General features: G+C 46.3%; 1 protein-coding gene across 3 annotated transcripts in view; it reads left to right on the plus strand.

Moving 5' to 3' along the window:
* CNTN5 (contactin 5) overlaps positions 1-14,274 on the plus strand; it is a 666,657-nt gene that overhangs the window by 427,836 nt on the left and 224,547 nt on the right. For all 3 annotated transcript variants that reach the window (XM_069883473.1, XM_069883470.1, XM_069883471.1), the window contains exon 4: positions 12,220-12,343. In XM_069883473.1, coding sequence (XP_069739574.1) covers positions 12,220-12,343 — 124 coding nt within the window. The remainder of the gene's footprint in view (positions 1-12,219; positions 12,344-14,274) is intronic.

Raw genomic sequence — 14,274 nt, forward strand, 5'->3', positions numbered from 1 at the left:
CCTCCCTAGGGCTCTGTCTGACTCCTCCAGACTTATCTTAGTGGCAATGTCCTTGTAGAAGGTAGAGGAATTTTCTGGCCTTGTGGCGAAGGCCTCTGGAGCATGCCATGCATTGATCCCACCCCGTCTGTGGGGCGGTCGCTGTAAAAGGCATGATGATGTGAAGAATTAAAGGGAGGTGCCGCTCTGGCTCACCAGGTAAACCCCAGCCTAGGGCGCTGTCAGCCTCTTTGCAAGACTTAGCTTAGTGTCAGAGTCCTTGCAGAAGGTAGCAAATCTCTCTGCCCGTGCAGATGAGGTCGTTGGAGCGCCATCCACTGCTCCTGTCCTTGTGTTTGCTGCCACTGTCAAAGGCAGGAGGACATTTTGCAGAAAGGAAAGAAGGAGCCCAAGTCCCTCTCCCCGCACAATCCCTGCCAAGGGCTCTGCCAGACTCTTCAAGACTTATCTTTAGTGTTCGAGGCCTTGTAGAAGGTAGAGGATTTCTCCAGGTGTGTGGCCGAGGACAGGAGCATGCCAGGGACTGGTCCTGTTCCTCTCTGGGCCAGGGACCCTAACAGACATGACAATAGCAACAGCCAAATGCAGAAGCCACCGCCAATCGCAATGTGGAGTCCCTACCGGGGGATCTGCCATTCTTTCCAAGCCTTAACTTATCGTCAGCGTCCTTGTGGAGTGGAGAAACTGTCTAGGCCTCTGGCTGAGAGCAAGGGTGCCTATTGCTCTGGTGCACTCCTAGTGTGGGCCTACAGCTGGAAATGGCAGGAGAATACCTACAAAGAAAGGAAGCAGCAAAAATGGCTCACCAGGTGGAATCCTTGCTCAGGGGTCTGCCATTCTCCTCAAGAGGTAACTTGGTACCGTTTTGTCCTTGAGAGAGTAGCAAAAACCTCTGTCTCTTTGGCTGAGTACGGGAGGGGGCCGTGGTCGGTCCTGTCCCAGTCTGGGAGCGTGACTGCAAAATCAGGTTAAGATTAGCAAACACACACAGCATCAACCCTTGATCCCCCTTTGAAACACAAGTTTAGAACCCATGCATAGGCTTCAAGACTTATCTTTTATTTAGAGTCCTCTTAGGACGCAGCGCATTTCTCTAGCGGCGTGCTGGAGGACAGGGGCACACCGTGGACTGATCCAGTCTCTTTCTGCTCCTTTGACTGTAAAGGGCAGGATCATGTCAACAACACAGAAACCATGGTGGATCCCCATGCGCAAGCACAGCTTAGCGCTCTGCCAGACCAGGTGAGACTTAGCTTAGGTGAGAGGGCAGCAAGCAGGGAATTCTCTGTCTGCCTTTGCAATGACAGGAGTAGGCTTTGGTCTGCTCCTCTCCCTGTCTGGGCCTGCAGCTGAAAAAGCACAAGGATATCAACAACAAAGCAGCACACACAAGGGCTCTCTGTGCACTACCCCTCCCTAGGGCTCTGTCTGACTCCTCCAGACTTATCTTAGTGGCAATGTCCTTGTAGAAGGTAGAGGAATTTTCTGGCCTTGTGGCGAAGGCCTCTGGAGCATGCCATGCATTGATCCCACCCCGTCTGTGGGGCGGTCGCTGTAAAAGGCATGATGATGTGAAGAATTAAAGGGAGGTGCCGCTCTGGCTCACCAGGCAAACCCCAGCCTAGGGCTCTGTCAGCCTCTTTGCAAGACTTAGCTTAGTGTCAGAGTCCTTGCAGAAGGTAGCAAATCTCTCTGCCCGTGCAGATGAGGTCGTTGGAGCGCCATCCACTGCTCCTGTCCTTGTGTTTGCTGCCACTGTGAAAGGCAGGAGGACTTTTTGCAGAAAGGAAAGAAGGAGCCCAAGTCCCTCTCCCCGCACAATCCCTGCCAAGGGCTACGCCAGACTCTTCAAGACTTATCTTTAGTGTTCGAGGCCTTGTAGAAGGTAGAGGATTTCTCCAGGTGTGTGGCCGAGGACAGGAGCATGCCAGGGACTGGTCCTGTTCCTCTCTGGGCCAGGGACCCTAACAGACATGACAATAGCAACAGCCAAATGCAGAAGCCACCGCCAATCGCAATGTGGAGTCCCTACCGGGGGATCTGCCATTCTTTCCAAGCCTTAACTTATCGTCAGCGTCCTTGTGGAGTGGAGAAACTGTCTAAGCCTCTGGCTGAGAGCAAGGGTGCCTATTGCTCTGGTGCACTCCTAGTGTGGGCCTACAGCTGGAAATGGCAGGAGAATACCTACAAAGAAAGGAAGCAGCAAAAATGGCTCACCAGGTGGAATCCTTGCTCAGGGGTCTGCCATTCTCCTCAAGAGGTAACTTGGTACCGTTTTGTCCTTGAGAGAGTAGCAAAAACCTCTGTCTCTTTGGCTGAGTACGGGAGGGGGCCGTGGTCGGTCCTGTCCCAGTCTGGGAGTGTGACTGCAAAATCAGTTTAAGATTAGCAAACACACGCAGCATCAACCCTCGATCCCCCTTTGAAACACAAGTTTAGAACCCATGCATAGGCTTCAAGACTTATCTTTTATTTAGAGTCCTCTTAGGACGCAGCGCATTTCTCTAGCGGCGTGCTGGAGGACAGGGGCACACCGTGGACTGATCCAGTCTCTTTCTGCTCCTTTGACTGTAAAGGGCAGGATCATGTCAACAACACAGAAACCATGGTGGATCCCCATGCGCAAGCACAGCTTAGCGCTCTGCCAGACCAGGTGAGACTTAGCTTAGGTGAGAGGGCAGCAAGCAGGGAATTCTCTGTCTGCCTTTGCAATGACAGGAGTAGGCTTTGGTCTGCTCCTCTCCCTGTCTGGGCCTGCAGCTGAAAAAGCACAAGGATATCAACAACAAAGCAGCACACACAAGGGCTCACTGTGCACTACCCCTCCCTAGGGCTCTGTCTGACTCTTCCAGACTTATCTTAGTGGCAATGTCCTTGTAGAAGGTAGAGGAATTTTCTAGCCTTGTGGCGAATGCCTCTGGAGCATGCCATGCATTAATCCAGCCCTTTCTGTGGTGCGGTCGCTGTAAAAGGCATGATGATGTGAAGAATTAAAGGGAGGTGCCGCTCTGGCTCACCAGGCAAACCCCAGCCTAGGGCTCTGTCAGCCTCTTTGCAAGACTTAGCTTAGTGTCAGAGTCCTTGCAGAAGGTAGCAAATCTCTCTGCCCGTGCAGATGAGGTCGTTGGAGCGCCATCCACTGCTCCTGTCCTTGTGTTTGCTGCCACTGTCAAAGGCAGGAGGACTTTTTGCAGAAAGGAAAGAAGGAGCCCAAGTCCCTCTCCCCGCACAATCCCTGCCAAGGGCTACGCCAGACTCTTCAAGACTTATCTTTAGTGTTCGAGGCCTTGTAGAAGGTAGAGGATTTCTCCAGGTGTGTGGCCGAGGACAGGAGCATGCCAGGGACTGGTCCTGTTCCTCTCTGGGCCAGGGACCCTAACAGACATGACAATAGCAACAGCCAAATGCAGAAGCCACCGCCAATCGCAATGTGGAGTCCCTACCGGGGGATCTGCCATTCTTTCCAAGCCTTAACTTATCGTCAGCGTCCTTGTGGAGTGGAGAAACTGTCTAGGCCTCTGGCTGAGAGCAAGGGTGCCTATTGCTCTGGTGCACTCCTAGTGTGGGCCTACAGCTGGAAATGGCAGGAGAATACCTACAAAGAAAGGAAGCAGCAAAAATGGCTCACCAGGTGGAATCCTTGCTCAGGGGTCTGCCATTCTCCTCAAGAGGTAACTTGGTACCGTTTTGTCCTTGAGAGAGTAGCAAAAACCTCTGTCTCTTTGGCTGAGTACGGGAGGGGGCCGTGGTCGGTCCTGTCCCTGTCTGGGAGCGTGACTGCAAAATCAGGTTAAGATTAGCAAACACACGCAGCATCAACCCTCGATCCCCCTTTGAAACACAAGTTTAGAACCCATGCATAGGCTTCAAGACTTATCTTTTATTTAGAGTCCTCTTAGGACGCAGCGCATTTCTCTAGCGGCGTGCTGGAGGACAGGGGCACACCGTGGACTGATCCAGTCTCTTTCTGCTCCTTTGACTGTAAAGGGCAGGATCATGTCAACAACACAGAAACCATGGTGGATCCCCATGCGCAAGCACAGCTTAGCGCTCTGCCAGACCAGGTGAGACTTAGCTTAGGTGAGAGGGCAGCAAGCAGGGAATTCTCTGTCTGCCTTTGCAATGACAGGAGTAGGCTTTGGTCTGCTCCTCTCCCTGTCTGGGCCTGCAGCTGAAAAAGCACAAGGATATCAACAACAAAGCAGCACACACAAGGGCTCTCTGTGCACTACCCCTCCCTAGGGCTCTGTCTGACTCCTCCAGACTTATCTTAGTGGCAATGTCCTTGTAGAAGGTAGAGGAATTTTCTAGCCTTGTGGCGAAGGCCTCTGGAGCATGCCATGCATTGATCCCACCCCGTCTGTGGGGCGGTTGCTGTAAAAGGCATGATGATGTGAAGAATTAAAGGGAGGTGCCGCTCTGGCTCACCAGGCAAACCCCAGCCTAGGGCGCTGTCAGCCTCTTTGCAAGACTTAGCTTAGTGTCAGAGTCCTTGCAGAAGGTAGCAAATCTCTCTGCCCGTGCAGATGAGGTCGTTGGAGCGCCATCCACTGCTCCTGTCCTTGTGTTTGCTGCCACTGTGAAAGGCAGGAGGACTTTTTGCAGAAAGGAAAGAAGGAGCCCAAGTCCCTCTCCCCGCACAATCCCTGCCAAGGGCTATGCCAGACTCTTCAAGACTTATCTTTAGTGTTCGAGGCCTTGTAGAAGGTAGAGGATTTCTCCAGGTGTGTGGCCGAGGACAGGAGCATGCCAGGGACTGGTCCTGTTCCTCTCTGGGCCAGGGACCCTAACAGACATGACAATAGCAACAGCCAAATGCAGAAGCCACCGCCAATCGCAATGTGGAGTCCCTACCGGGGGATCTGCCATTCTTTCCAAGCCTTAACTTATCGTCAGCGTCCTTGTGGAGTGGAGAAACTGTCTAAGCCTCTGGCTGAGAGCAAGGGTGCCTATTGCTCTGGTGCACTCCTAGTGTGGGCCTACAGCTGGAAATGGCAGGAGAATACCTACAAAGAAAGGAAGCAGCAAAAATGGCTCACCAGGTGGAATCCTTGCTCAGGGGTCTGCCATTCTCCTCAAGAGGTAACTTGGTACCGTTTTGTCCTTGAGAGAGTAGCAAAAACCTCTGTCTCTTTGGCTGAGTACGGGAGGGGGCCGTGGTCGGTCCTGTCCCAGTCTGGGAGTGTGACTGCAAAATCAGTTTAAGATTAGCAAACACACGCAGCATCAACCCTCGATCCCCCTTTGAAACACAAGTTTAGAACCCATGCATAGGCTTCAAGACTTATCTTTTATTTAGAGTCCTCTTAGGACGCAGCGCATTTCTCTAGCGGCGTGCTGGAGGACAGGGGCACACCGTGGACTGATCCAGTCTCTTTCTGCTCCTTTGACTGTAAAGGGCAGGATCATGTCAACAACACAGAAACCATGGTGGATCCCCATGCGCAAGCACAGCTTAGCGCTCTGCCAGACCAGGTGAGACTTAGCTTAGGTGAGAGGGCAGCAAGCAGGGAATTCTCTGTCTGCCTTTGCAATGACAGGAGTAGGCTTTGGTCTGCTCCTCTCCCTGTCTGGGCCTGCAGCTGAAAAAGCACAAGGATATCAACAACAAAGCAGCACACACAAGGGCTCACTGTGCACTACCCCTCCCTAGGGCTCTGTCTGACTCCTCCAGACTTATCTTAGTGGCAATGTCCTTGTAGAAGGTAGAGGAATTTTCTAGCCTTGTGGCGAATGCCTCTGGAGCATGCCATGCATTAATCCAGCCCTTTCTGTGGTGCGGTCGCTGTAAAAGGCATGATGATGTGAAGAATTAAAGGGAGGTGCCGCTCTGGCTCACCAGGCAAACCCCAGCCTAGGGCTCTGTCAGCCTCTTTGCAAGACTTAGCTTAGTGTCAGAGTCCTTGCAGAAGGTAGCAAATCTCTCTGCCCGTGCAGATGAGGTCGTTGGAGCGCCATCCACTGCTCCTGTCCTTGTGTTTGCTGCCACTGTCAAAGGCAGGAGGACTTTTTGCAGAAAGGAAAGAAGGAGCCCAAGTCCCTCTCCCCGCACAATCCCTGCCAAGGGCTCTGCCAGACTCTTCAAGACTTATCTTTAGTGTTCGAGGCCTTGTAGAAGGTAGAGGATTTCTCCAGGTGTGTGGCCGAGGACAGGAGCATGCCAGGGACTGGTCCTGTTCCTCTCTGGGCCAGGGACCCTAACAGACATGACAATAGCAACAGCCAAATGCAGAAGCCACCGCCAATCGCAATGTGGAGTCCCTACCGGGGGATCTGCCATTCTTTCCAAGCCTTAACTTATCGTCAGCGTCCTTGTGGAGTGGAGAAACTGTCTAGGCCTCTGGCTGAGAGCAAGGGTGCCTATTGCTCTGGTGCACTCCTAGTGTGGGCCTACAGCTGGAAATGGCAGGAGAATACCTACAAAGAAAGGAAGCAGCAAAAATGGCTCACCAGGTGGAATCCTTGCTCAGGGGTCTGCCATTCTCCTCAAGAGGTAACTTGGTACCGTTTTGTCCTTGAGAGAGTAGCAAAAACCTCTGTCTCTTTGGCTGAGTACGGGAGGGGGCCGTGGTCGGTCCTGTCCCAGTCTGGGAGCGTGACTGCAAAATCAGTTTAAGATTAGCAAACACACGCAGCATCAACCCTCGATCCCCCTTTGAAACACAAGTTTAGAACCCATGCATAGGCTTCAAGACCTATCTTTTATTTAGAATCCTCTTAGGACGCTGCGGATTTCTCTTTTCTGCTATTTCTCTATTTCTGCTATTCTCCTCCAGGTGCAACTTGGTACCGTTTTTTCCTTGAGAGTGTAGCCGAGTCCTTGTATATGTTTTGGGATTTCTCTAGCTACAATGTTGATCTCAGGAGCTTGCCATTAAGTGACCCTGTTCCTGACTGTGCTCAGGCCTGCAAAAAACACAACAGTATCACTCGATAAATTGAGCAACCACAGTTACTCGCCAGGGGTAACCCCTTGTCCATATCTTGGTCAGACTCTTAAAGTCATATCTTAATTTTTATGCTTTAGCAGAATGTGCGTTTTCTCTGGCTGTGTGTCCACGGACAGGAGTACACCACGGACCATGCTTTGGTCCTGTCCCCATCTGGTCCTGCGTCTGTAAAAGGCAGGGGAACAAACAAAGGTAGTAGCCATCCTAGCTCAGCATGTACAGCCCCTTCCTGGAGCTCTGCCAGAGGCTTCAAGACTTAGTGTCCGTGTCCTTGCAGACGGTATCAAAGTCTGGTTCTTTTGGTGACAAATGGAGCGCATCGTTGCCTGGTCCTGACATTGCCTGGGCCTTTGGCTTCAAAAAGCGGGATAACATCACCAGGAATAAGAGAAGCTAACCTCACTCGCCATGCACGACCCCTACCCAGGAATCTACCAGACTCTTATTGCCCTAACTTAGCATCAAGGTCCTTCCAGATGGAAGCAAAACACTGGTCGCAGGGCTGAGGTCAGGAGAGGTCCCACTTTTCATCCTATCATTGCTTGAGCCTCTGCCTCTAGAAAGCAAAGTAAAAGCAGCCACCATCTCTCATGCCTCTGGCCAGCTCCGCAGCCTAGCCCTGTCCTCCCTGCTCACCTCACTTTCCTCTCCACAGCCCTCGCTCTCCGCTTTCTTGGCTCCAGTTGGTCTTCCCTCTCCACGCAGCTGATGCTGCCCCTGTTCTGGGTGTCTGCGACACCAACCCCTTTTCCCATGGCAACCACTAACACTCTGCAAGCTGTGACATCACCAGGTGTTCCAAGGCTGATGGAGGACTGAAGCCTTGCCATTATGGGGGAAATGACCATCACACATCGGCATTCTTAAATGTAGCAAGGTGGATAAATCCCATCACTCAGGACCATGAGGAAAGCTTCCCACACGGAGAGACCCCTGTCACGTCTGCCTGCGTGTGGGCTGCCTCTCACCCACGGCTGCAATCACTTGATGTCCCCCAGCTCTCCTGGTCCACCTCCCTCCCCTGGGCTTTGTCCTTGCTGTTAGAGCCCTTGTGCCAGCAGTTGGAGTTCAGCATGAGGGTGAGGAGAAATAACTGTAGTGTCTAATCACTAGGGAGCAATTCAGGTGTTTAACATACTGGCCGAGATTCACTTGATCTGTTTTACAGTCCAGTGTCCCATGGCCAGAGATGAAACTAAACATAGGACACAGGACCTGGGAGAAATGCGCTAAATGCTCCTTTTAATCCTAAATGTAACTTTTTTCTCAGCTATCATCCTTTCCTGCTATCATCTAAAGATCTCATCCTCACCTCACTAGCAAAAGTTCTCTAAAGAATATACAGCTACGTCTGTTCATGAGTAAACTATCGTAAGATCCATTCTTTCGGGGTGATTCTCATCAGAAAGAGCAGGTGATTGGACTTAATACTAATAAACAGCATTTATTAATACTGGTGTTGGCTTTCATGAACATACTGAGCAGTCCTCCAGTGTAGTTTGTTAAAAGACATATGAACTATCTCTGTGAATATTATTCAACATGGGGTTATTCTGTATGCTGGACAAATTGTATTCAGGTTTGTTGGTTACTAAATATGTGTTTAATAATTAATGTAACAGTCTTACAATAAAATTAAATAATTCCCAGTTATAATCCCATGAAATTCACGTGGTCACTCACTTCAGACTGGGAATCTTCTTTATCTTAGGATTATCTTTAGTGTTAGAGGCCTTGCAGAAGGTAGAGGATTTCTCCACGTGTGTGGCCGAGGACAGTAGCATGCCAGGGTCTGGTCCTGTTCCTCTCTGGGACCAGGACTGTAACAGACACAACAATAGAAACAGCCAAAGACAGAAGCCACCGTGGCTCTCCATGTGCAACCCCTACCGGGGGATCTGCCATTCTTCCCAAGCCTTAACTTATCGTCAGCATCCTTGTGGAGTGGAGAAACTGTCTAGGCCTCTGGCTGAGAGCAAGGGTGCCTATTGCTCTGGTGCACTCCTAGTGTGGGCCTACAGCTGGAAGTGGCAGGAGAATACCTACATAGAAAGGGAGCAGCAAAAATGGCTCACCAGGTGGAATCCTTGCTCAGGGGTCTGCCATTCTCCTCCAGATGCAACTTGGTACTGTTTTGTCCTTGAGAGAGTAGCAGAGTCCTTGTATAAGTTCTGGGATTTCTCTAGCTACAATGTTGATCTCAGGAGCTTGCCATTAAGTGACCCTGTTCCTGACTGTGCTCAGGCCTGCAAAAAACACAACAGTATCACTCGATAAATTGAGCAACCACAGTTACTCGCCAGGGGTAACCCCTTGTCCATATCTTGGTCAGACTCTTAAAGTCATATCTTAATTTTTATGCTTTAGCAGAATGTGCGTTTTCTCTGGCTGTGTGTCCACGGACAGGAGTACACCACGGACCATGCTTTGGTCCTGTCCCCATCTGGTCCTGCGTCTGTAAAAGGCAGGGGAACAAACAAAGGTAGTAGCCATCCTAGCTCAGCATGTACAGCCCCTTCCTGGAGCTCTACCAGAGGCTTCAAGACTTAGTGTCCGTGTCCTTGCAGACGGTATCAAAGTCTGGTTCTTTTGGTGACAAATGGAGCGCATCGTTGCCTGGTCCTGACATTGCCTGGGCCTTTGGCTTCAAAAAGCGGGATAACATCACCAGGAATAAGAGAAGCTAACCTCACTCGCCATGCACGACCCCTACCCAGGAATCTACCAGACTCTTATTGCCCTAACTTAGCATCAAGGTCCTTCCAGATGGAAGCAAAACACTGGTCGCAGGGCTGAGGTCAGGAGAGGTCCCACTTTTCATCCTATCATTGCTTGAGCCTCTGCCTCTAGAAAGCAAAGTAAAAGCAGCCACCATCTCTCATGCCTCTGGCCAGCTCCGCAGCCTAGCCCTGTCCTCCCTGCTCACCTCACTTTCCTCTCCACAGCCCTTGCTCTCCGCTTTCTTGGCTCCAGTTGGTCTTCCCTCTCCACGCAGCTGATGCTGCCCCTGCTCTGGGTTTCTGTGACACCAGCCCCTCATCCCATGGCAACCACTAACACTCTGCAAGCTGTGACATCACCAGGTGTTCCAAGGCTGATGGAGGACTAAAGCCTTGCCATTATGGGGGAAATGACCATCACACATCGGCATTCTTAAATGTAGCAGGGCGGACAAATCCCATCACTGTAAAAAGACATATGAACAATCTCTGCAAACATAATTCAACATGCAGTTTTGCCGTATTCTGAACAAATTGTATTCAGTTTTTTTGATTGTGACTATATGTGTGTTTATTAAGTAATGTAATATTCTTAAAATAATATTAAGTAATATCTCACCTCCCTCACTTTTTTGACTAGCACAAGTTCTCAAAGAACATGCAGCTACATCTGTTCATGTCACATTTTCCTTTCTTGGTATAAGTTTTGCTCCCTGATTCTACTGCTACTTTAGTGGCCTTATCTGTAGTGGCCTTAGCTGTAGTGCTCAAAACTTTCTGGATTGATTTTAACTTCAACAATATAAATGCATATTAGAAATCACATGTGGTTAGATTTAATAATAAAAATACAGATATCTGTCCCAGAAAATATATTACCACCAATACACCCAACTGAAGTAACATACATGGAAGTAATGTAAATATGCAGAACTGCAATTCATACTCTTTATACTGTCCTACAAAAAAAGGGAAAATAAGCTTGAAAATTATGCAATACAAAGACTACTACTTCTGCTTTTATTTGCTCTCTTTACAAATACAGGCAAATTATTTGAATCTACTTCAGTAGAAGTATGCATTCCTGAAAATAAAGGTATTTGCAAGATGTATGTTTGAGTAGCACTGTAAAAAAAAACCATAATTAAGTGTTTAAAAGTGTATAGTCACTGAAAGGGAAGATTAAATAGTATAGCAGGTTTTCATGTGGTCTTTTAGCTGGATCTTATTAATAGAATTGAGAAACCCAAAATGTCACAGATTTTAAGGACATGGAAATTTGCATCTCAGAACTAGGAAACTATGACTCTCCCTTCTTTATCCAAACTCCAAGACTTTCTTCTCTGTACTAGGACTTGTAGTCCCATGCACCATTTCCTGTCAACCCAAAGATTCTGAAACTATTAGCAGAATGAAAAAGGTCACAGTTCCCACATCTGTGAACCCAAAACGTGTTTTTGAAGTTGCGTGGAATTGATAGAACAATACAGTAAATAAGTTTTATAAGTGACTAACCAAAACTCAAAGTCCTCAGGTGCACCTATCCTACTTCAAACTGGCAATGGTAAGACAAACATAAAAGGAGATCACAGACTTCTTCCTGTGCCATGCTGTCCTCAGTACCGGTTTGAGAACTTTTCTAATATAAATATATGAAACCAAAAAACTGACAGAGAAAATCCTGCTCCCACACATTTCATTGCCAGTAGTAGGACAATATAACTGTCTTCCCTCACTCAAATCATTAGGGTAGTGCTCTAAACTGGAAGAGCATTATGGTACAAAATTGAACAAGAATTTGGAGGAACTGTAAGCTGATTAAAATTCATAGTCTTCTAGTGCACGGTGAGCATTTTAGTTATGCAGACCTATGTGATCAGGAATGCTACACTTGCAATCTTTTATTTTACTGAAGGTTACACTCTTTCTTTACAATAAAAATGAATTGGAATCATAGATGTATTCTATGGGTCTATCTATCTTTTCTTGTTCAGAAATATAAATTCATATGAAGATATAGATACATGCCAAAATTAGAGAAGACAGTGGAGGAAAATTAAATGTCAGATACTGCTATATATTATTTAACAGTAGCCACCAGTTGCTGCCATTAATTTTACAAGTGATTTTTCTTAGCAACTACTTCCCATGAAAGAGAAAGCTGTGCCATAGTTCTTTGTGAGAAACACTGCTGAAAGCAGCAGGAAAATTTTTCTTTACCTTGCTCTCTGTAAGCAGAGTTAACTCCTCTTGCTGACTTAATTCTCTTGAGCTGCTCAATAGACTTTAGGCCGAAATACATCTGATGAGACAGCCACTTTAAGGCATGATGAATACTGAAATTTTTGATGCATTTTATTGTTAGAAATATTTTTTCCTTATTTTATTTCTCATTTATCAATTGCTTTTTAATATAGCATCAGAAATAATTGGATATGAAGTTTTGGAAAACAAACCTAATCTTGCATATTTTAATCTCACTTTATAAAATTTATAATAAATTTTCATTAATTTAGATCTCTTAAACTATAACATTTCTCTTTCCACAGAAAGTGTTGATTATGGTCCTGTGTTTGTACAAGAGCCAGATGACGTCATTTTTCCAACTGATTCTGAGGAGAAGAAAGTATCTCTGAATTGTCAAGCTCGTGGAAATCCTGCTCCCACATACAGGTACTTGTTTTAGAGATTATTTTCAGTTTTCGGAAAATTAGCCACAGCCATCACACTCAGAGTGCTTTGGAGAACAGACATAACAGAAACAACTCGATGACACAAATTACTTTCCTGATTGAATACATCTTCTGATTCTGAATAAGGAAGAAGCATAAGTGGTAGTGAATAAAGGCAAAGTAATATGTTAAGTTTCAAAATATTTTCTCCATGTGTCATATCTGTCCCTGTGGAGGGACTCCTCTTGTCCAGTTTTCTGACTTGTATCTGTAACTACTGACACGATCAAAATCTTTAATTGATTTTCTTCCCTAAATATTTATAACTTATGAAATACTATCCCATTTTATAGGGAAAACTGTAAAGAACAGGTACATTAAATGACATGGCCATGCAATATAGGATACCATGGCCGAACCAAATCTGGTGTCTTTCATGTCACAAGTCCACCATTTAATTCATTTGCAACCATTGCCTGCTGTTTATTTTTCCATACAGATTATTATGTCACAGATATCTAATATATAGACCTGTTATGACACACCTGTGAGTCTGAAAGTTCAGTTTATTAATGGTGTCCACTTACTGGTAGGTACATTATGTTGCAGTCACCTTATCCATTTGCTGTATCTGACTCTTCTCGTATTTTATACAAATCACAAATGATGTAGGAGATCTAGGGAAACATATGGTTGGTTATTTTTTCCATACACTGTTTATCTTTTATCATAGACTCATTCTTTACTTAAAAAGGGAACATGAGGACTGTTATTGTTGTGTTTTGTCATAGATGACAATCATTAATTCTGCATTTTTATTTTTTTTACCTACTACACTTATTTTCTCAGTGGATCATTTAACATCAGGGATGAATTTTCCTTAAACCTATTAGAATCACAAAACTTGCTTTTCTATGGCTGGAGGAAATTCAGTGGCAGTACCATCTTCAGATATATCCATCACAACAGCACTGAATCTGCCTCTGCTCAAGATGTGAGTCTTTAAATGGATCTTACGTATGGCACCACTTCATCAGAAAAACACAGACATGACTAAAACATGTAACATGGGATTAGATATGAGTGGCCAGAAATTCTCCAAAGTGGAATTGCATAAGCTCTTCATCTTGTCAAGTGAAAGCTATGTTTCATTCTTTTTTATTGACATTCTTTGCATAATTTCTCTTACATATTTGTTGCTTGATTGTTAAAAAAAAAAAAAAAAAAAAAAGGTGTATTAGTTCCACACACTGCAGAAGTGCCACCGGTACATTAAACATAGCACATAGCCAGGGAAATGGCACATATTTCCACTTAAAAGGGGAGAATATTATGAGCAGCCCTCCCAGACAACCTCATTATATATGTGGAGTTTTTCATTTTGGGGAATTTATGTCATCTCCTTTCTTTCTTGTTCCAACCATTTTTTTACTTTTCCCAGTGGAATGCAATCAACAAATACAGACTTTCAGCATATTTTAAAGGGTGGCTAAAAAGAGGATAGAGGCTCTTTTTTTTCAGAAGAAGACACATAGAGAAGGCATGGTGCAACAGATATAAGAAAAGTTTCATAAAAGAGAAGTTTCATACAAAAGAGGTTTCCTCTCAATATAAGAAAGATTTTTTTTATTTTTTTTTTACTGTGAAAACATTCACTGGAACAACCTCCTCAGGGAAGTGGCAGAGTCCCCATCACTGGAGGTTTTCAAGATGTAATTGAACAAGGTACTAGATAATCTCTTCTAGGCTCCCTTTCCCACAAAAGATTGGACAAAATAATCTTTCAATGCCTCTTCTAATCTGGGCTGTTTTATGACTTGGTGATATCTATCCCTTTGGATCTCCAGAGATTAATTGGTGTCAACAGCTTCATAAACAAACTTTCCTGACTGCTGTTCATGAAAGGAAACTTTTGACCTGAAAGGCCTAATT

The sequence above is a fragment of the Phaenicophaeus curvirostris genome, chromosome 1, assembly GCF_032191515.1.
Source record: "Phaenicophaeus curvirostris isolate KB17595 chromosome 1, BPBGC_Pcur_1.0, whole genome shotgun sequence".
Classification (NCBI taxonomy): domain Eukaryota; kingdom Metazoa; phylum Chordata; class Aves; order Cuculiformes; family Cuculidae; genus Phaenicophaeus; species Phaenicophaeus curvirostris.